Source organism: Salarias fasciatus, chromosome 5 (genome assembly GCF_902148845.1).
Source record: "Salarias fasciatus chromosome 5, fSalaFa1.1, whole genome shotgun sequence".
Taxonomy (NCBI): domain Eukaryota; kingdom Metazoa; phylum Chordata; class Actinopteri; order Blenniiformes; family Blenniidae; genus Salarias; species Salarias fasciatus.
In genome coordinates, this window is record NC_043749.1 from 421,774 (window position 1) to 441,021 (window position 19,248).

A 19,248-nucleotide genomic window follows, 5' to 3' on the forward strand; every position below is an offset into this window, starting at 1 on the left:
ACACACAGTCAACGAGTTTGATGAAGTGTCATGACAGACCCTCCTACGCCCCCTGGTGTTACGACTCTGAAGCACCGCCTGGGTCCAACAACCTGGACGCAGTGAAGAGACACAGCAGTCTTTATTCAGCAAGGTTTCTGTTGTTTTTTTGTCTTTTATATGTGTATCTGTTTAAAGGAAGTCTTAGAGGGGTTGGTTTTATTGGTTGGTTGAAAAATTGCAGCAATACAGAAACTTCTCACCACAGTGTGTATTCCTAAAGCGAGAAAGTCAGTGTAAACATTGAGCTTGTTTTTAAAGAGACCCACCAGGCCTGAGACCAGCGCCGGGCTCCGTCACGCTAACACACCATCCCCAGCAGCTACACCCTCCTGGGCGATTCTCATGAATCATTTGGGTCTTATTTAAACGTCCCTGGCTGAGCGGAGCGATGAGTCAGCAGACACACCGAACGGGGCCCTTCATTTGGATCCATTTTACTCCTGAGCTCCTGCCCATTAGCGGTTTGCCGCGGTGAGAACACCCCCACAGCTCCGGTAACCACATCGGATTAAAAGTGTCTTTGTGGCGACACGACTCGTGAGCGCGGCGAGTTACGTAGCCTGCCATCAGACGGCGCGGCGCCCCCCCACCGCGCCGAGCTGCCTGGAACAAAGCGGCCCACCCACACCGCTCTGAAGTGTGTGTTTCGGCCGTGGTGTTGCCAGCTCCACCCTCAGGCGTCTCCACCTCTCTGCCTTGTCTTCCAGGGGCGTGGGCTGCATCCTCTACGAGATGGCAACGGGCCGCCCCATGTTTCCTGGGGCCACGGTGAAGGAGGAGCTGCACCTCATCTTTAGGCTCATGGGTAAGATGAAGCCCACACTAGAAACCAGACAGTGGCAGGATCAAGTCAGGCTTCTGGAAATATCTGCAACAGAGTGACGTTAAGTCTGGAAAGAATGGTGGTGAAAATGTAGCCTGTTCCTCTTTCTTTGTCTTCCAGGGACTCCGACAGAAGAAACTTGGCCCGGGATCAGCAGCAGTGAAGAGTTTAGGTCCTACCTCTTTCCACAATACAGACCTCAAGCTCTGCTCAACCATGTGCCGAGGTACAGCCAGAAACACTCCTCAAGCTCTTCTGGAAGAAGTCTGACTGAACACACTGTCTCGTTCAGTGTAACTCAGTGTTTTACTTTGTCTTGTCAGGTTGGACCTGGATGGAATTGAGCTTCTGTCTGCGTTGCTGCTGGTAAGAAACTCAGACACAGTCCTCCCTATGTGTGTGACTGTAACACAAACCTGCTGGGTGAAGCTCTGAGGCCTGTTTGTTTGCCTGCAGTACGACACCAGGAGCAGGATCTCCTCCGAAGCTGCTCTACGGCACCCGTACTTCACCAGTCTGGGGGATACCATACACAACCTGGCTGACAGTAAGCACACACACACACACACACACACACACACACACACACACACACACACACACACTCACACACTTTTTTTAAAGTTTAAACTTGTACGATGTGAAGTCTTCTGTGTGATGTCGCTCTGTCATTCTCATAGGCCCCGAACCCTGAACCCTCACTCAAACCCTATGATCCTAAACCTATGACCCTAACCCTAAACCCTGAAACCGAACCCTAAATCCTCCCACCAGGACTGCAGAGGCCCTCAGGTCTTCCTCTCCCTTCTCTCCTTTTCAGCTGCATCAGTGTTTTCCCTGGGAGAGATTCAGCTCCAGAAGGATCCAGGTCACCGCAGCTCAGTGTTCCAGCCTTTAGGTAAGAAGACCATCATTTAAAACCCAGAACGCTGGTACCAGTGCCGGGTATCGGGTTTAGGGTGACCGACTGTCTCGTTCTGTCTGGAACAGCGTTTTAGTCTCTACCACCGTCCCAGAAGCCGAGGTCGAGATCAGAGTTGTTCTGAAGTCAGTGTTTGAAAATGTAAATTTGTGTCAGATTATACATCTCGGAGTGTTTCATACTTTCTTTTTCCGCTGCCATTGTTTGTTTTTTTACTTTCTGTGATAATACCAGTGATTTAAACAGTTCTCTGAAAGCCGAGGAGCTCTTAATGATCCGAGCAGCAGCTCTGTTTTCATCCTGACCACAACCTGTGAAATGTTGAAATGTCTTTCGGCTAATTAGTAAAGCTCTGCGAGCAGCCGGCCTGCCGGGTTTGTTTACTTTGACACTTATAAAATTACCACAGACAGAAGTCTCAGAGGAGCTGCGAGGAGAGTGGAGATAAGTAAAGCTGTGGCCTTCACTGCAGACCTCGCTCTGACTTCGGAGGAAGGCTCACGTTCAGGCGTCTCGGGAGTAAAAGCCTCGTTTCAAACTTTGATTTCAGCTCGAGGGAAGAACCGAAGACAGAGCATCTTCTAGACGGCAGGAGGAAGAAGAGCGGGAGGAACGGAGGAGCTGCCTTTTCAGACCACATCACCAGCCGGAGCTGAAACACACTTCAACGCCACACACACTCAGAGATTCATACACACACACTCTCATGTCAGCTAAAGGAGAAAAAAAAAAAACAAATCTAATTTCTACCGAGTTATCTGAAGTCAGAGCGAGAACACTGCAAGTATTGTCCAAGTTCTGCTGGAACAAACCCAAAGACGCGTTCAAGTATTTTTGGTTATGAATCAAGCCTGAACAGGATTCCCAGAATTCTCTGTTTCTTGGCCTCAGTTTCTTCCTCGTGATGCTCCCGAAGCTCCAAACACAGAAAACAGTTTATAAACTACTGAGAGGAGGAGATCTACAGGTTCAGGCCTCAAACAGCAGCTGAAGCTCGACTGAATGTCTTACTTGTAATATTCAGGTATCGATTGAGATGTTGAAAAAAAAATAGATTCTCTCTAAAATTACTTTCTTAAAATCTGTTTTTTAAATGGTTGTGGATAAATAGCAATGACTTGGGGTGCTTCTGTTTAAGACGAAATTATATTAGCTAAAAATGTGCTAAAGAGCAGTTTATCAAGAATTCAACCAGGAAAGAGGAGAAGCTCAGACGCAGCGTGTTGCTGCTGGAAGCTAGCTAGCTAGCTAGCTCGCTAGCTGAGACCTGTTTCCACCACGTTTCAAGTGAAAACGCACCGTTTAGGTTTCAGAGAAGGTTCGTTCTGAAAACCCTGCAGTTAGCATGTTGGGACTGTTTTCAAAAACTGTAAATTCCCTCAATTCCACGGAGGTGCAGAAGGAGCGTTCGCAAAAAATTGCGTTTTCCGCCATTGCCATGGGCGTGCTTTCAAAAAATTGCATTTTCATCATTGTTGTGTAAACAGACACCCAAAACATTTCAAAAGTTTTCTGTTTTCACTTGAAAATGTCGTGTAAACAGGGCTGCAAGTTAAAATTAAAAGAGGGGGGGGGCAAAGTGTACAAGGAGCAAATCTTCTACACCCTTTCAAATTAAAAGCTTTTCGTCAAAAGAGTGTATTTTGATGCCAGGAATCGGTCAAACTCGGAGCTTTTACCGGAGCTGCGTCCAATCATTCCAAACCAGCTGACACGATTAAAACAACACTGGATTTCTGGAAATCCCGCTCTGTGGAACTCCAGGTCCGTCTGAGACACTCAGCGTTGCGGTAGCATCACTCAGTTCATCCACCTTACCTCTGCTCACACCTCCTCTCACACTCGGAGCCTTCCACCATCTCTACCTTCATTGTGAATACGAGCCTCGGAGGCGGAGCGGACTCGCCTTGCTGTTTGTTCCATGCAGTGTTGACGGCTGACTCTCACTCCAGTTGTTTGAAGTTGCCTTAGTAAACCGTGCATGATACTTTGGCTTGTGAAGACTCTATATTTGATCTAGTGTAGCCAGTGTTAGGAGGCATCGCTTCGTGTCTGTAAATAACTCTCTATGAGTGTATGTACTTCTTAGTCTCCTATTTTGCACAAACCAGAAGTGTCCTCTGAAGCCTGCTCCCTTCCCCTCTGTGCTTTTCCTCAAGTGGTTCTCGTATAAAGCATCGCGTCCCGAACTCCTCCACCGGTGGACGAGTAGAGTTTGTCTGACAGGAGCTTCTCAGTAGCACTTTGCTCCCAGAGGAACTCACCACTACCCCTTATATTTTGCACAGTGCCGGAGTCGCTTTTGGCCGTCCGTCCGTTGACACTCTTTGGTGACGATCAGTGATCCGGCTGTGGTTTAGGTCCTCGTAATCCAGAGCTGCAGAGATCCTGCAGGAAGAGAGAACTGGGGGATCCTCACGTAACGCCAAGGTGTTGGATTATAAAGGCAATATGAGAGAAGCACTGTGGGCCTCATGTTTAACTCCCAGGTTTAGACAGATGCAGTCCTCAGTGCGTACGGTTAATTAATCCACTTCCACATGTGTGTTTCCAACCTGTGGTATCAGGCCGTGACTCTGCAGCCTCCTCCCATCAGCTGACCTGATCCACACAGACAGGAAGCAATGCTTCACCTATTTGCTGAAAAAGAAAATTGATAGCCGTTGAATTTGTTCTCCAGCACAGGCTTGCAGCGTGAAGTGAAATCTAGCTGGACTTGCTGCAGTTTTTCAACAGTGCTCCACTGGAAGAGGATTCCTCCTGTTTTTTCTTGATGCATTTACATGAAGTCTTTCTGAACCCGTGTCTATAAATAAGATGTAGTGACAGCCGACGTCCCTTTATTGCAGCAGCGGTAAGCAGTTTCCATGAGAACGATCTTCGAGGATCCAGAGCCTTTTGAGAAGATAACTTGGTTGACTTGAGGTTCCAGGTCCAGGACCTCCAGGGTACATCCTGATCTTTCTGCAGATGGTTTTGGTGGGAAAAGTTATCAACTCTAACTATTTTACTGGTAACTCAGATTGGACCATGAAGCTGTACGAGATGAGGTTCAGACTCGTTGATTCAGTTTGATGAGTTTCATTTGTCTTTCAGTAGCTCCTCTTCTGAGGGAATCACAGCTGAACTCAGTCAGCCTCCTCGGCTTGGTTTACAGGAGATGCTAACGCTAACAGCTAGCGGTCACAAACAGGTATAGGCGGGTCTGAGGGCAGGAACTGGTCAAGAGAGCATGGATGGATGGATGGATGGATGGATGATAGGATGGATGGAAGGAAGGATGGATGGATGGATGGGTGGATGATAGGATGGATGGACAATTGGATGGATGATAGGCTGGATGGATGGATGGATGATGGATGGATGGATGGGTGTAGTAGCGTCTCAGAAGCCAGAGTGGAGAAGCCTCGGTCAGTCATGTTCCGATTTGTAAACTGGTGAATTTCTTGGAGGTAAAATGTTTTTTCCGGGTTTCTTCAGTTTCCTTCTTTAAAGAGGTGCAGTTGATGGAAACATCTGGTAGAAATCTACAACAAGTCCAGCTTGATTCACAGAACAGATTTCAATTAGACGCATATAGATCATATTTTCAGGTGTGGTGGAGAGGAGGAGCGTGTGTTCTCGTGCCCTTGAGCTAAGCACTGTTGGACACTGCAGAGGTTTCCAACATCTGAACAGAGAGACGTGGATTCTGTGGATTCCCTCCAGCTGTCCCACGGCCCTCCCTCCACGGCTAAAGTATTACTCTGTGTCTAGATGTGAAGCTATTTTAAATACTGTAATGAAAAAGAAATAATATATGTATTTTAACAGATGTTTTCTTCTTTCTCAGTGAGGCAAAACAAACAAACAAACAAACAATAGAGTATTTAAAGATAAAAATATGGAGGAAATAAAGCGGATGTTTAAATGTTTTTTAAAAGATAAGTCTAGATTTTGTATGAGATGTGATATTTTGTGTGATTTGTCTACACTGTTATACAATGAGAAATTGAATGTACTGTGATGGCCAACGGGCATAAAATTGATTGAATAATTGATTAACTGATGGATAAATAAACTATTGAAATTGAAAGAAACACTCCTCTGGCTCATCTTTCCTTTTTTATTTTGTTTTGATTTCATTTCGATTGAGACATTTTTTGTTTGTGAATATAACTGAATTGTGTGTCTTTGTTTAGGCTTCCATAATTTGACATTAAAAAGGGGTGATCCCAAATTGCAGGTGAACAGCTCTCTGCAGTACCGCAGGCAGACGGCAGGTGGTGCTATCAGACGGTAGAATGTCTACAGGCGCTCCGTTGAAAGGAGGATTGTTAACATCATGTGAGCAATTATTTCTGACTCGTCACTGTTTCTTCTTATCACCATTACAGAAAGAGAACGTGGCATTAAAATAAAACTAAGTCAGAGACCATCAGCTCCTCTGGCTTACTATTACTATCTGGCTACTATTGACGAGTTTATGCTTTAGGACTTTACACAGTGGAAAACTTATCTAAAATCTGAAGTTTTAGGCTGATTATTGCAAATTACATTTTTTTAACTTGACTTAAAATTAATTAAAGTACGAAATAAAATGTTGGAGTATCTTTTATTACCAATTCAATTCAATTTTATTTCCACAGGGCAAAATACAAGTTATTTCAAGATTAACAATTCAACAACAGCAAGTAGAGAACAGAGAAGACAGAGGAAAGAGAAAAGAGGGATGTTATGGTAAAATGAAATATTGTAGTGTTTTTGTTGAATCACATGACTGAATGTTCCTCTTGTTCTTACAGTTACCTTCATGATACATTATTTTTTCAATAACTCACCAGAGAAATTTTGCCGTGAGATTCAGGCCTGGAAAACCTTCTGAGAAGACGTCCACTTCCTGCAGAGTTGTGGATCTCAGTAATGTCTGCATTGTCTTCCAAGGTCTAAACTGTCCAACACTCCTCCGGCTTGGGAGGGGTAGAACTTTATTCTTCTCTATCTGTCTCTCGAGAGTCTTTGTCCTGCGGGCAGGCCGGCGGTCTGTATGACCTCTGAGCTCCAAATAAACCATTCAAAAAACCATTCGCTGAGGATTCTTTTCACCCAAGGCTGTCAGTGCAGAATTTCCACGACAAGTGAGAAAACTGCAGAACCAGAGTCAGAGGAGACTTCCTGCTGTTTGGGGATGGCAGGAGAGAAAAAGACGGCACAGAGAGCAATAAGCAAACGGGCAGTGAAATAATACGTTTTGCGAGCAGTTTCTAGAGAAGCTGTGAAAAAAAAAACAACAGAAAGTCCTCTTTCATTATTTCATTATTTCATTATTTCATTTTTTATTGACTCTTTTAAATACTAACTTGCGTGTGACTCACGAGGAGACCTGTGAACCCTCCTGATGTGTCTGGGGGGTGTGAGAAGGAACCGACCCGCGCCAGATGTCGCCTTCAAGGGCTGATTGGAAGGGGCGGGACTTCGGCTGCTCGGCCAATCAGCGATCTGTCCGTCGGTGACGTCACTGCGCTCCAAAACAGTCCCAAACACTCAGGTGACCCGCGGAGCGCGAGCTCTGTGTCCGCGGGAGGTGAGCAGCTGGCAGGCAGAGGACCCCCGCAGCTCTCCGGACCCCGGACCAGGACCCAGACCCCCCCGGACCCCCCCGGACCCGGACCCGGAACCCCCCGGACCCCGCAGCATGCAGCTCGCGGACGAGCGGATCCGCCGCCTGCTGCAGCGCCACTGGCGGCAGACCCTGACCTACTGGAGCGTGTTCTTCAGCTTCGGCCTGTGCGTCGCCTTCCTGGGGCCCACCATCCTGGACCTGCGCTGCCAGACCCGGACCAGCCTGCAGCAGATCACCTGGGTCTTCTTCTCCCAGCAGCTCTTCCTGCTGCTGGGCAGCAGCGTCGGGGGCCTCTTCCACAGGACGTGAGTTCGATTCCTACACGTGTATAAAACTTTTGATGGCTTAAAAAAATAGGTAAAGCACAATTTAAGTCATTTATGTCACAAAACTGCTTAATGGAAGTAAATCATTTATTTTAAAGCTAGGATAAGAAATCCATAGTCAAAGACAAATATGAATTGGTCAGAAAGAAAATTAAAATGTACCAAGAGAGTCACATAGAGAATCCCTTCAGTGAAGAAATGGACAAAATCCGAGCCGGATGTTTCTTTTGTGGTGGAAAAGTGTGGAATGAAAGTTGGAGACTGAAAACTGAAGCAGCTCCAGACCGGGAAAGGAGGAATATCCAAACGAACAGGGAAGTAAAGCGACTGTTGCAGTGAAACTATTCAATTCCAAGTAAAAGTTTTTTTAAAATATTCAGGTAAAATGTACAGAAACTGCCAGAGTTAAAGTTTTATTGATTGAATTTATTTGATTGTTCGGCTGGATAAAAACACTAAACTTCCATTGTGTTTTGTTTGTCTATGTCTCAGAGACTGAAACAACCAGCAGCTCCCACTAGTGGCCCCACGTCAAAACTACGTCGATTTCAGCATTTCGTGCCATTTCCATGTAAACAGTCGTCGTTTTCGAAACGTGAAACCACAAAACCATACGTTTTCATTTGAAACGGTGTCCTACAAACACACTGTCGGATGAAGTCAGTCGGATTCTATTTTATTTTCCTGTTACTCGTAACACCCATGGCCACCGGGCAGACAACAGAAACTAAAAAATCAAGGAAAAATGTTCAAACACAACAAATGTAACCGTCCATGGATAAATATCTCTGTGATCTGATGTTTAGAAGAAGCCTTCCTTTCTTCATTACAGGACGCTGAACCACTGAAGAACTGAGAAAATATGTTTTTCACTCTTTTCATGAAGGCCAACTGCGGTGAAAGCAAAATGAAATGTTCTTTTTTTCAGTTTAAATCATTGTAAGAAACTTTTAGATGCTGATGTTTGACTTTCAAAGTCAAACCTGCAGCATTCAAATGGGTGACGGGAAGCAGCAGAGAGGAGAGAGGGGAGGAGGATGTGTGCTTCTTCTAATACTGCTGGTCTAATTCATTTTTTCTATTACTTTAATCACTGATGATTTGATTCATTATACGTTTAATTATGAAATTTGTTTTTTTATTTGTTTTTTGCTTGTTTTTAGCCGTTTCAAGAATAATTACTTTTTGGGCTGGTGGTCAGCAGGAACATTTAATTGGATCCATAAAGCAGGCTTAGTTCCCTCTGAGTCTGCAGACTTCCAACACTTTAATGTTTCTGTTGAGGATCATGAAACCCGCCAACAAGGTCAACAGGACGAACGGGCCGTGGAGAAGTGGAGTGTGCAGAGTAAAGATCGGCTGGACGTGCACCGCCGCCGCCGGGCTGTGATAAACTTTCACAAGGTCAATAAAAGTCAGCGAGGCGTGAAAGAGGCTCATGACTTTACTGTAAGGGAAAGGTGGAAATCCAGAGCGCCGGGCTGAGTGGGAGGAGGCGCGGCGTTGTCAGGGCGTCTCAGTGTAATCATTACCTGCTGCAGTCCGTACAGTGACGAACGTCTCCTCTTATTCCAGAGAGAAGACTTTAAAAATGAACCTGTTCACTAAGAAACCACCTAAAAACACGTTGAGCTGACACAAATGAAGCAATCCACTGCATTTCAGATGCTACCAGAAAATCAGACAATGCTCCAAGGTGCTTCCTGCACATGGAGGGACTGAGCAACAATTTAAAAAACATCCTACTGAAGGCCACCAAATGAACAAGGCCCTCTGTGGGGCACGGCGGAGGAATAATCGAGCTCACAGGCTGCGTAACTGGATCTTGTGTCACTGTTGAGTACATTTTGTGAATGATTAAACTGAGAGATTCTTCAGCTGCTTTGATGATAAAATGTGGTCTGTAGTTTTGTAGAACTGGATTTGAGGGGCGCCTCTCAGACTGTTCGCCTGAGGCTCCAGCAGCTGAATACCTGATGGCTGCTTCGTGTTTTCAGCTGCTCTCTCCGTGTGAAGCACTTGTCTGACAGAACCCTTCCTCTTTGTGGCTTCATCTCCATGAGCCCTGTGCTCTGAATCCACCCAGGTTCTTCACATGGAGAGTAAATAGAGGTGGCACCAGGGCAGAACCTTGGGGGACGCCTGATGTGAAGTTTTATACAGTCCAGACCATATGATCATATATAACAGAAAGGTCACTTTAAACCATGAAAGCTTCAGGAAGTGGAGGTCAGCAGAGATTTACTCTTTGTAGCCATGTTTGCTGTTTGAAGCCGTTTTAAAGTGATACTTCAACATTTTGGCAAATTGGCCCATTTAGCGCGATTCCTTAGTCATTTCGAACAGCATACGTAATTTTTTTTGTGAGGGCGAGCTGTTGTTTATTCAGAGGTGAGTCGGGGAAGGTTTTCGGGACGGACACAATGGAAGTGGATGGTATTTTTGGTTCCCCTCGTCAAACTCATCAAATACACAATTCAACAACCCCAAAACACTTTGGTGGACACGTTATAATCCGCACATTCACTACGCTGTGGAACACCAACAAATAATATTGTAGCGTTACGACACTGAAGCAAATACTGGGAACTACTTTTTCTTTTGAAATCACTACGCCCAGACGCCATGTTTAGTAAGTAGATCCTTCTTAGCAATCTTCGCATAAACAACTCAATCTCGTAATTTTGCATTATTATTTCACAGCGTAGTGAATGTGCGGATTATAACGTGTCCACCAAAGTGTTTTGGGGTTGTTGGATTGTGTATTTGATGAGTTTGACGAGGGGGAACGAAAATACCATTCACTTCCATTGTGTCCGTCCCGAAAACCTTCCCCGACTCACCTCTGGATAAACAACAGCTCGCCCCCCAAAAAAGTAAGTATGCTGTTTGAAATGACTAAGGAATTGCACTAAATGGGCCAATTTGCCAAAATGTTGAAGTATCCCTTTAACTCTTTCAGCCATTGGAACTCTTTCAGCTGTTTTGCTTCTTTTTGTTTATTTTTTACCTGATTTTGTGTTTTCAGAGAATTTCAGTAATTTGAACTATTTTAGCCTCTCAGCTGCTTTAAGTGTGATCATTCTGAGACATTTCGGTTGTTTTGTTTTTCCCCTCTGCTTTGCCATTTATGCAAATCCTGGAACTTTGGGCTGTATTTCATTTTTCACATTTTTCTGTCTTTTCAGCCATTAGGTCAGAGAATTTTTACAAATATTCTGCCTTGCAAATAACAGAAGAATCACACCGAGAAAAGATTTATTCTTATGACGTAGTTAAAGCTGCAGGGAGCCACTCCTGGTTTTTTCTTTTTTTTTTCAGTTTCACCTTATTTTTAGCTGTTTTATCGTCGTTCCATCTCTTTTTATCTGTTTCCTCTAGCTTCTCTTGTGGTTTCAGATCTTTCAGTCTACTGTTTCATGCGTTTGTTTCCGTGTTAATCCACTGTGTCCTCTTCAGCCTCCTGTCGTCTCTGTTGGCCCTCTTCTTCTGCACCTTCATCATCTCGCTGGTGTTTGCCGTCATCCCGCTGTGCCACGACGTGATGCTGTTGTCCGTCGCCATGGCGCTGGCCGGGAAGGCCATGGGGGTGATCGACACCATCGCCAATGTGGAGCTGGTGAAGCTTTACCAGAAAGACGCCGCCATTTTTCTCCAGGTCAGTCGAAACCCACCAATCAGCAAGATCAGCAATCATGACAGAAAAAGAAATGTTTTGTTTTTTGTGTTTTTTTCTCAGTAATGAACACATATTTTCTTCTTTTGTTCCATGGACTGCTTCGTGGCGTGTTGAACCATGTTACTTATAGCTGACGTGTTTATTTCCCTTCAGACTGACTTGGATCGAACGTCTGTATTTATCCTACAACCATGTTTCCACAGCTGCTGACAGATTCGTGTCAGATACTGTATGTAAGGAATGTCTTTTCACAATCTCTGTAATAGTTAGCATGTCTTAAATTGCTGAGATACTTCCATCCGTAACACAGAGAGGCAGACAGCCACCAAATAACCCCACATGTATGTTTTGAAGCAAAAACCCATGTTCGCACAGGGAGAACATGAAGACTCCTCACAGAACCAACAACCTTCATACTACGTTTGTTAGGAACAGTGTGTCATGTGACTGTGAGCGTCAAACATCAGAACAGCTCCTGGCTTGTTCTGGTGAAGTGTTCTTGAATTTGTCTCTGTTTCTTCTGTGGGCTTTCTGCCTGGCTGGCTGGCTGGCTGGCTGGTTAGTTGGTTGGTTGGTTGATTGGTTGGCTGGCTGGTTAGTTGGTTGGTTGGCTGACTGGCTGGTTAGTTGGTTGGTTGGTTGATTGGTTGGTTGGCTGGCTGGCTGGCTGGCTGGCTGGTTGGTTGGTTGGCTGGCTGGCTGGCTAGTTGGTTGGTTGATTGGTTGGTTGGCTGGCTGGCTGGCTGGCTGGTTGGTTGGTTGGTTGGTTGGCTGACTGGCTGGTTAGTTGGTTGGTTGGTTGATTGGCTGGCCGCCTGGTTGGTTGGTTGGTTGGCTGGCTCGCTGGCTGGCTGGTTGGTTGGTCGGTTGGTTGGTTGGCTGGCTGGCTGCCTGGTTGGTTGGCTGGCTGGTTGGTTGGTTGGTTGGCTGGCTGGCTGGCTGGCTTGCTGGCTGGTTGGTTGACTGGTTGGTTGACTGGCTGGCTGGCTGGCTGGTTGGTTGGCTGGCTGGCTCGCTGGCTGGTTGGTTGGCTGGCTGGTTGGTTGGTTGGTTGGCTGGCTGGCTGGCTGGCTTGCTGGCTGGTTGGTTGACTGGTTGGTTGACTGGCTGGCTGGCTGGCTGGTTGGTTGGCTGGCTGGCTGGCTGGTTGATTAGTTGGCTGGCTGGTTGGTTGGTTGGCTGGCTGGTTGGTTGGTTGGCTGGCTGACTGGCTGGTTGGTTGGTTGGCTGGCTGGCTGGCTCGCTGGCTGGCTGGTTGGTTGGCTGCCTGGCTGGTTAGTTGGTTGGTTGGCTGGCTGGCTGGCTGGCTGGCTGGCTGGCTGGTTGATTAGTTGGCTGGCTGGTTGGTTGGTTGGTTGGCTGGCTGGCTCGCTGGCTGGTTGGTTGGCTGCCTGGCTGGTTAGTTGGTTGGCTGGCTGGCTGGCTGGCTGGTTGGTTGATTAGTTGGTTGGTTGATTAGTTGGTTGACTGGCTGGCTGGTTGGTTGACAAACAGGATAAGTGAAAACCTTAATGATTGATTTAAAGTAACACTAAGGAACTTTCAGTTTCCGTTGATTTTGGCGGCGCCAGTGGACAAAAGCGGTAGTGTTTTGCCTAAAGGAATACTACAGTTCCCATGAGGACTAGTGCGTGACGTCGTAAAATGCTGCTCCCGGTGGCATGCTGTCAGACTGAACTCGCCTACATTTGTTTCCAGTGGCTGTGTGAAGGACGGATAGCGACGAGGTAATGAATCTAATGGTGGCTAAACAATATTATATCATAATGTGACGCATGCCGTGTGCTGGGTTCCTACCACCCTCCTCACAGTTTCTTAGTCCAAGTGAAAGCAATACTGACGCCCTCAGCCCGTGACAGAGGGGTCATTCAACCCGTTGTAAGTCGATGTATCATCACAAAAGATATTAAAATGTTTTATTAAGGTTGAAAAGTTCCTTAGTGTCGCTTTAAATTGCCAAGCTATCACATAATCAGACAAATCAGTATTTTTTAGTGAGATCCAGATCACATTCTGAATCCAGGAGAAACACTTGCTCTTGAAGATCATTTCCAGTTTTAATAAATTGTGTCAGACCGATTATTATGCCCAGGATAGGAAATAATTCCATTTTCAGAGCAATTGGAGGACTGCATCTTTTAAATGCCTAGTTAAAAATTTGTGGAAGTGCTCGTTGGGCGACGCAGAAGCCCTGCAGAGCTGTTGAAGGCTCTGTTGCTTTGTCCGGTAACATTTATGAGACTTTATGACAATACAGGAATACTCACTGCTTGTCCTGCTGAAGTAATGACGCTGTTCAGACATCTGGCACATACGAACTTTAATTATAATCCCTAAGTAACACAACCCAAACAGTCTCCAAATGGCATTCTGAGTCCATCTTTCAGCACAGCTTACTGCTCCTGTTTCAAGCCGTCATGTGAAGGAGTCTTCAGCTGCAGCCATTTCTACGGATGCTTCCCCATCAAACCACTGGCTTTTGGCTGATCCGGTGCAATAAAAACAGCTTCTTTTAAGGGTCCGGGTTGTTTTTGGAAGCCATTTTTGCCCTGGACAACAAAATACAATTATTGTTGTAGTTTTTTAGAATTTGTTTTCCCTGAACTGTTAGAACCTGTGGAGGTGTAACATATGGGTTTTTCAGGAATGGTAAATGATACTAACTCAAACAGAATTTGGGTTTTTGTACTAACCCTAACCCTCTTAGAACACGACAGGCAAGTTTACCGAATCTGCTTTTGAAGAAACGACGTCTGATAATACACGATGACAGGTGAGGACGAGCAAGTTGTTCAGACATCTGGCAAACATGAGGTTTAATGATAATCCCAAAGTCACGCAGCCTGAGGAGCCTCCTCATCACCGACTGAGTTTATCTTTCAGCTCCTCTGATAATAACAGAATCGCAGATTAATGCTTCTGTGGAACTTGGGGGGGTATCTGTCCAGGATCAATGGTTTAGAGTCATTTTTGGGTCTTACTGGTTGTTGTCATGAGTTTGTTGGTTCTCACTTATAAAACTTTTCTACCTTTCTTTTTATTTTGGTGTTTTCTGCGACATCTATAGACTTCTTTTCGTAGTGTCCATTGACGAGCTTCTATGGGCGACATTCTCCATCTCTAACAATGGGAGAAAGACAGCATGTCCAGAAAGTTTGTTCTGAATCCATCATTAACCAGAACAGGTTAATGATTAGTCTTCTATCTCCTGGTGATCTGCTGCTGCTGGACCCGTCCTTCACCTGATTCCATCACTTCCAGGCCGTCATGACCCTGAATTAGATCCAGTAGATGGATTTGCCATTAGGGATGCTCTGATGTGAAAATGCTGACTGACACTGATATCCCCGATTAATAAATAAACTCTTAGAGCCTTGACCTGACGTCTTTACTTCCATCTGGTCGGAAACATCCTGACCCTGATGATAGACCCTCTGATTGGATGTGGCGTCTCCCCGCAGGCCTTGCATTGCTTCATCGGCCTGGGGGCTCTGGTCAGCCCCCTGGTGGCGGAGCCCTTCCTGGCAGAAGACAGCTGTGTCCTGGGGGCCAACTGGACGGCGGACCCGTCCCCCTCCTCCGACCTGGACCACCTCCGGAGCAGCCTGGTGGGACAGGGAGCGACGCTGCACAACATCTCCCAGTATCCTCTGCACACCAGCGGCGTGGTGGTCACCAGGGTGTCGTACGCCTTCTGGATCATGGCGCTGATCAACGTGAGTCCGCGTCAGTCCGACGTCGTCCTTCCATCTGTAGCTGGTGAGGAAGAAGGCTGGGCAGCACCGATTCCCTTCAGGGAGCTCAGCAAAGAGTTTTGTCCTCATAATCAAATCATCCCTAAAACTCATGACTCGGTTCCTCATGCGAGCGGAGATCAGTTCATCTGAAGAGGCCCCACGTGGAGGTGGCTGGTTGAACTGGGGTCGGTGCTGGTTTCTTCTCTGAACCGTTCAGCCGGGGTGTCGCCTCTCAACCTCAACGGGAGCAGGAGTTTCCCCCGGTCACGTGGCGGAGAACCTTCTGTTTGAGTTGGACGTGTTTCAGCTGAAAAGACAACACAGATTCTCTTCTAATGAGAGCAGGAATCATCTGACCGGGCCTGTTGACGGTTCATCAGCCGAACACAAGTGTCTTTGTGCGTCTCCCGGCAGCTTCCTGTCCCCGCCGCAGTCTTGGCCTTGATGCACCGCGAGAGGCTGCTGCCTTGGTCCCACAAGAGTCCCCGTCTGCTCAACCACGACGTCCAGCCGGGCTCCAGCCCCCCGGAGGGCGGCGGTCCAGGTGAGCCCCCCCCCCCGTCTGTGACCTCTGTGACCTCTGAGCGTACGGTTGGTTCTGAGTGTGGCTGTCTCTCCAGGACACGGCGCCGTGTTGGGCTGCTGTCACCCCGCAGAGCTCCGAGGACGCTCCGCCTCTTTCTTCATCCTCCACCTTCTGGGTGGAGCCATCCTCTTCCTCACCGACGGGATCATAGTGAGGCTCTCTGCCGAGGCTGCACACACAACTCACCAAAACCCACACCGGGTATCACTACGGATACCAGCGAAGGCTTTGTGTTAGTGGAAGGAGAGTCAGAGGGTTTCTGGACGTGACCCCAGAGGAGAGATCAGGTTCATCCAGATGAAACTTTCAGTACATTAGAAATCAGCTCAGCTGTTAATTCCCCTCCTGCAGGTTTGGGATAATATTGACCGTGGTTAACCAGGTGAAACCAGAGTCTGAAGTCCATGTTTAACATAAAAACTCATATTGTTCAAACTACAGCTTTATTTGTTATTAATTAAAAGGCTGCTTCGTCAGACGTTATCAGAAAGAATAAACACACGAGGGAAGGAGGATCGGACTTTACAGTCACAAGGAAACATTCAGAAATGCTTCATAGGGTCAGATGTAAATGAGCAGAATGCTAATCGGTGCTGACATGAACTGTTTAAGTCGTAGTGATTTTGAATCCCTCCAGTACTCTCCTAAACCTTTCCCTTCACGCTGATGCCAGCAGACGGACAGACAGAGCTAAGCCGGGTGTCCTGGTCCCGCAGGGCGCCTACGCCGGCTTCGTCTACACCTACGCCGTCTCCCCCCCTCTGCTGATGGGCCGGAAGACGGCCGGCTGTCTGGACAGCGTGTTCTGGGCGTCCGTCACCGCCGGGAGACTGGCCTCCGTCTACCTGTCCTACAGATTCCCGCCTCCCAGGCTGCTCGCCGCCAGTCTGGTACGAACACACATGCCCCGCTCAAGGCAGGGACGGGACGGAGCTTGGGGCGGAGCCTCCAGAGAGGCCAGAAGGTGTCCGGCACAGCTGCTGCCTGATTGATCAGACCAAATATTTGATGTGGGCGGGGAGGCGAATGAGAAACCTCCTTGGATTATCGAGCTTTATTGTTTTATGAAGATTAACACTTGAGCAGTGTGTGTTTGTGTGACGCGCCTCGATGAGCGTCCAGCTCCACAAGACTCTTAATCCTGATCACACATTAACACAGACCAGCAGGACGCATGTCTCTCTGTGTGTGGACGGTTTCTGACCTTCATGGTTCTAATCAACCAGCTTGAGTTTAGAAACAAGCCCCGCCCCTTTGAACAATATTCAATAAGTATTAATAGTGTGTGTGTGTGTGTGTGTGTGTGTGTGTGTGTGTGTGTGTGTGTGTGTGTGTGTGTGTGTGTGTGTGTGTGTGTGTGTGTGTGTGTGTGTGTGTGTGTGTGTGTGTGTGTGTGTGTGTGTGTGTGTGTGTGTGTGTGTGTGTGTGTGTGTCCAGGTCGGTGTCACACTGGTTCACTGCCTCCTGCTGACCTTCTACACCAGCAGTGTGTTCCTCTTCGTCGGGACGTGTGTGTTGGGTGTGTGTATCAGCAGTGTGTTTCCCTCCATGTTGGCCTTCACCGAGGACATATTGAACTACCAGGGTCAGACACACACACACACACAGTGTTACACGATCTGATTTTAACACTATTAAATAATTTTAGTTAGTTTTAAATTATGTGTAAATTGTTCATTTGTTAAATCTGAGTCACTCATCAAAACATTATTTTTTATTCAAATTTATTTTATAGCTTTTTTAATGCATTTAACTTTTTTTGTTTAGTAAAATTAAATTGAATTGTTGGAATTTTTCTGTTGAGTTTTTTTGGTGTTTATTTTCTTTTTTTTTTATTAATAAAGAATATGATTGTTTTGTCCTTCAAATGTTTTCTTCTTTTGCTTGTGTGGGTGTTGCTTCAGGCTGTGCCACCACCGTCCTGGTGACCAGCGCCGGCACAGGAGAGATGACTCTGCAGCTGCTCGTCGGCTCGGTAAAAAAAAAAAATACATTCAGCCACCTCAATTCATCCGGCGCCTCGCTCCTCAGAGGACGAGGCCCACCTGGAAACAGCACAGCTTTCTGCAGGCGTGGTGACCGGAGACGGCGTGTTGTTGTTGTCGTTGCTGCTGCAGGTGATCCACAGCTGGGGCAGCTACTCCTTCCCGCTGTGCTGCACCGTCTCGTCCGTCCTGGCCTCCGTCCTCTTCCTGCTGTTCCTCTACGCCGAGCGAGTCCACAGGAAGCAGCTCCCAGGTGTGACTGCGCTCCAGCACCAGACGTTACGCTGACGATGTGATGCTGTGAGGCTGGAACAAATCTGCTTTTCTCCCGTTTACCCTCCAGACTCGTCTCAGGGAACGGCCATGACAGAGAAACCGCCGAGCGGCTCCTGACCACGCAGGGAAACCCCAGCGAGAAGCTTCACCTCCAAATCACACAGAACAAACTGAGCTCTCCAGGACCACTCGCTGCTGGCAGTGTGTGTGTGTGTGTGTGTGTGAGAGAGAGAGACATAGAGACATGAAGGGCACTGGCAGGCACTGGTGCTTACAGTTAGAGATCTTTTATTGTTGGTCTCAACGAACTCTTCCACCTCTCGCACATCGATACGCCACTTAAGACAAGCAGCTTGTAAACATTTGGAAAAAAGCGTCAAACAAATGGAGAAAACGGACAGAACAAAGCAAAGAACCACGTCGATCCATTCCAAAGGTTTCTTTTTTCTTTTTTAACACGAGAAGGTACAGTAGAAGAGAAACAGCATCAGGAAACAGAATAGTCGGTTGAAGAGTCGGCGACGTGAGGTTCGGTTAAAAAAACAAGACTAGTTCGAAAGCAAGAGTCAAGTTTGGTCAAATCTGCAGTTCCCTGATTTTCCCGACGCTGGAGAGAAGTGCTTCTGGTTTTAGTTCAGAAAGGGATTTCATCAAAACACACTGCTGGCTGTTCGGTGCGAAAAGGCTCATGTTCCAGTAGGAGAAAACATGACTTATTTTACATTTTCAATCAAACTTTACAAGATTATAAAAAGATGATTCATTCATTCTGACATCAAATCCTCCTCCTGTACCATTAAACTATTTTATGATACCATCCCTGCTTCTCTCAATTCATCTTTCAGGCCTGGAAATAGCAGAACCGAATACCCAGCTTGCAAATGAACCAGTTTAAAGTTCATCCTCGCTTTGGGAAAATTACAAAAATGTCATTTTTCACATGTAAACACAAAAAGTTGAACAAACCTGACGCCTGTTTTAAAATTAGCTTATCTGACCAAACGTTAAGTCACTTCCTCTGTAATGGGCTTTGAGGCGTATTCACAGCTAATCTGTAATTTCTTTTTTTTTTGTATTAAAATTACTGCCAAAAATGCAGTATAGATTCACCAATTCTATTGGGTTATATACTATAATTCTAATAAATAAATATTGTATGGTAGTGCCTGATTACAAATTCTTGTAAATGATTCGATAGACACCGTAAAAGATTAAACTTTGCCGTACAAAATACCAAGTGCATAAACCGTATCCCTGCTTTTGGGGGGAA

The 19,248-nt window shown here is 46.5% G+C and overlaps 2 protein-coding genes across 2 annotated transcripts in view; both read left to right on the forward strand.

Annotated features, from left to right (window-relative positions):
• Nucleotides 1-5,012, forward strand: part of cdk18 (cyclin dependent kinase 18) — a 33,354-nt gene extending 28,342 nt beyond the window's left edge. Inside the window, exons 11-16 of the mRNA XM_030092314.1 lie at nt 750-847; nt 986-1,091; nt 1,189-1,231; nt 1,322-1,412; nt 1,686-1,763; nt 2,338-5,012. Coding sequence (XP_029948174.1) covers nt 750-847; nt 986-1,091; nt 1,189-1,231; nt 1,322-1,412; nt 1,686-1,763; nt 2,338-2,372 — 451 coding nt within the window. The 3' untranslated portion in view covers nt 2,373-5,012. The remainder of the gene's footprint in view (nt 1-749; nt 848-985; nt 1,092-1,188; nt 1,232-1,321; nt 1,413-1,685; nt 1,764-2,337) is intronic.
• Nucleotides 5,013-7,372: 2,360 nt separating this feature from the next.
• Nucleotides 7,373-18,795, forward strand: mfsd4aa (major facilitator superfamily domain containing 4Aa). The gene is made up of 10 exons (XM_030092254.1): nt 7,373-7,694; nt 11,175-11,373; nt 14,856-15,110; nt 15,546-15,675; nt 15,752-15,867; nt 16,434-16,607; nt 17,155-17,302; nt 17,622-17,692; nt 17,835-17,955; nt 18,046-18,795. Exons 1-10 carry the CDS (start codon nt 7,462-7,464, stop codon nt 18,093-18,095), a joined length of 1,497 nt encoding a protein of 498 aa, XP_029948114.1. The 5' UTR covers nt 7,373-7,461; the 3' UTR covers nt 18,096-18,795.
• The last annotated feature ends 453 nt before the right edge of the window (nt 18,796-19,248 follow it).

What these genes read in the sequence shown, in the direction of transcription:
- mfsd4aa (XM_030092254.1), top strand. Translation starts at nt 7,462, where the DNA reads ATGCAGCTCGCGGACGAGCGGATCCGCCGCCTGCTGCAGCGCCACTGG. An exon ending in ACGCCGCCATTTTTCTCCAG is followed by an intron (nt 11,374 to 14,855) that starts GTCAGTCGAAAC and finishes GTCTCCCCGCAG; the next exon opens with GCCTTGCATTGCTTCATCGG. An exon ending in CCCGGAGGGCGGCGGTCCAG is followed by an intron (nt 15,676 to 15,751) that starts GTGAGCCCCCCC and finishes CTGTCTCTCCAG; the next exon opens with GACACGGCGCCGTGTTGGGC.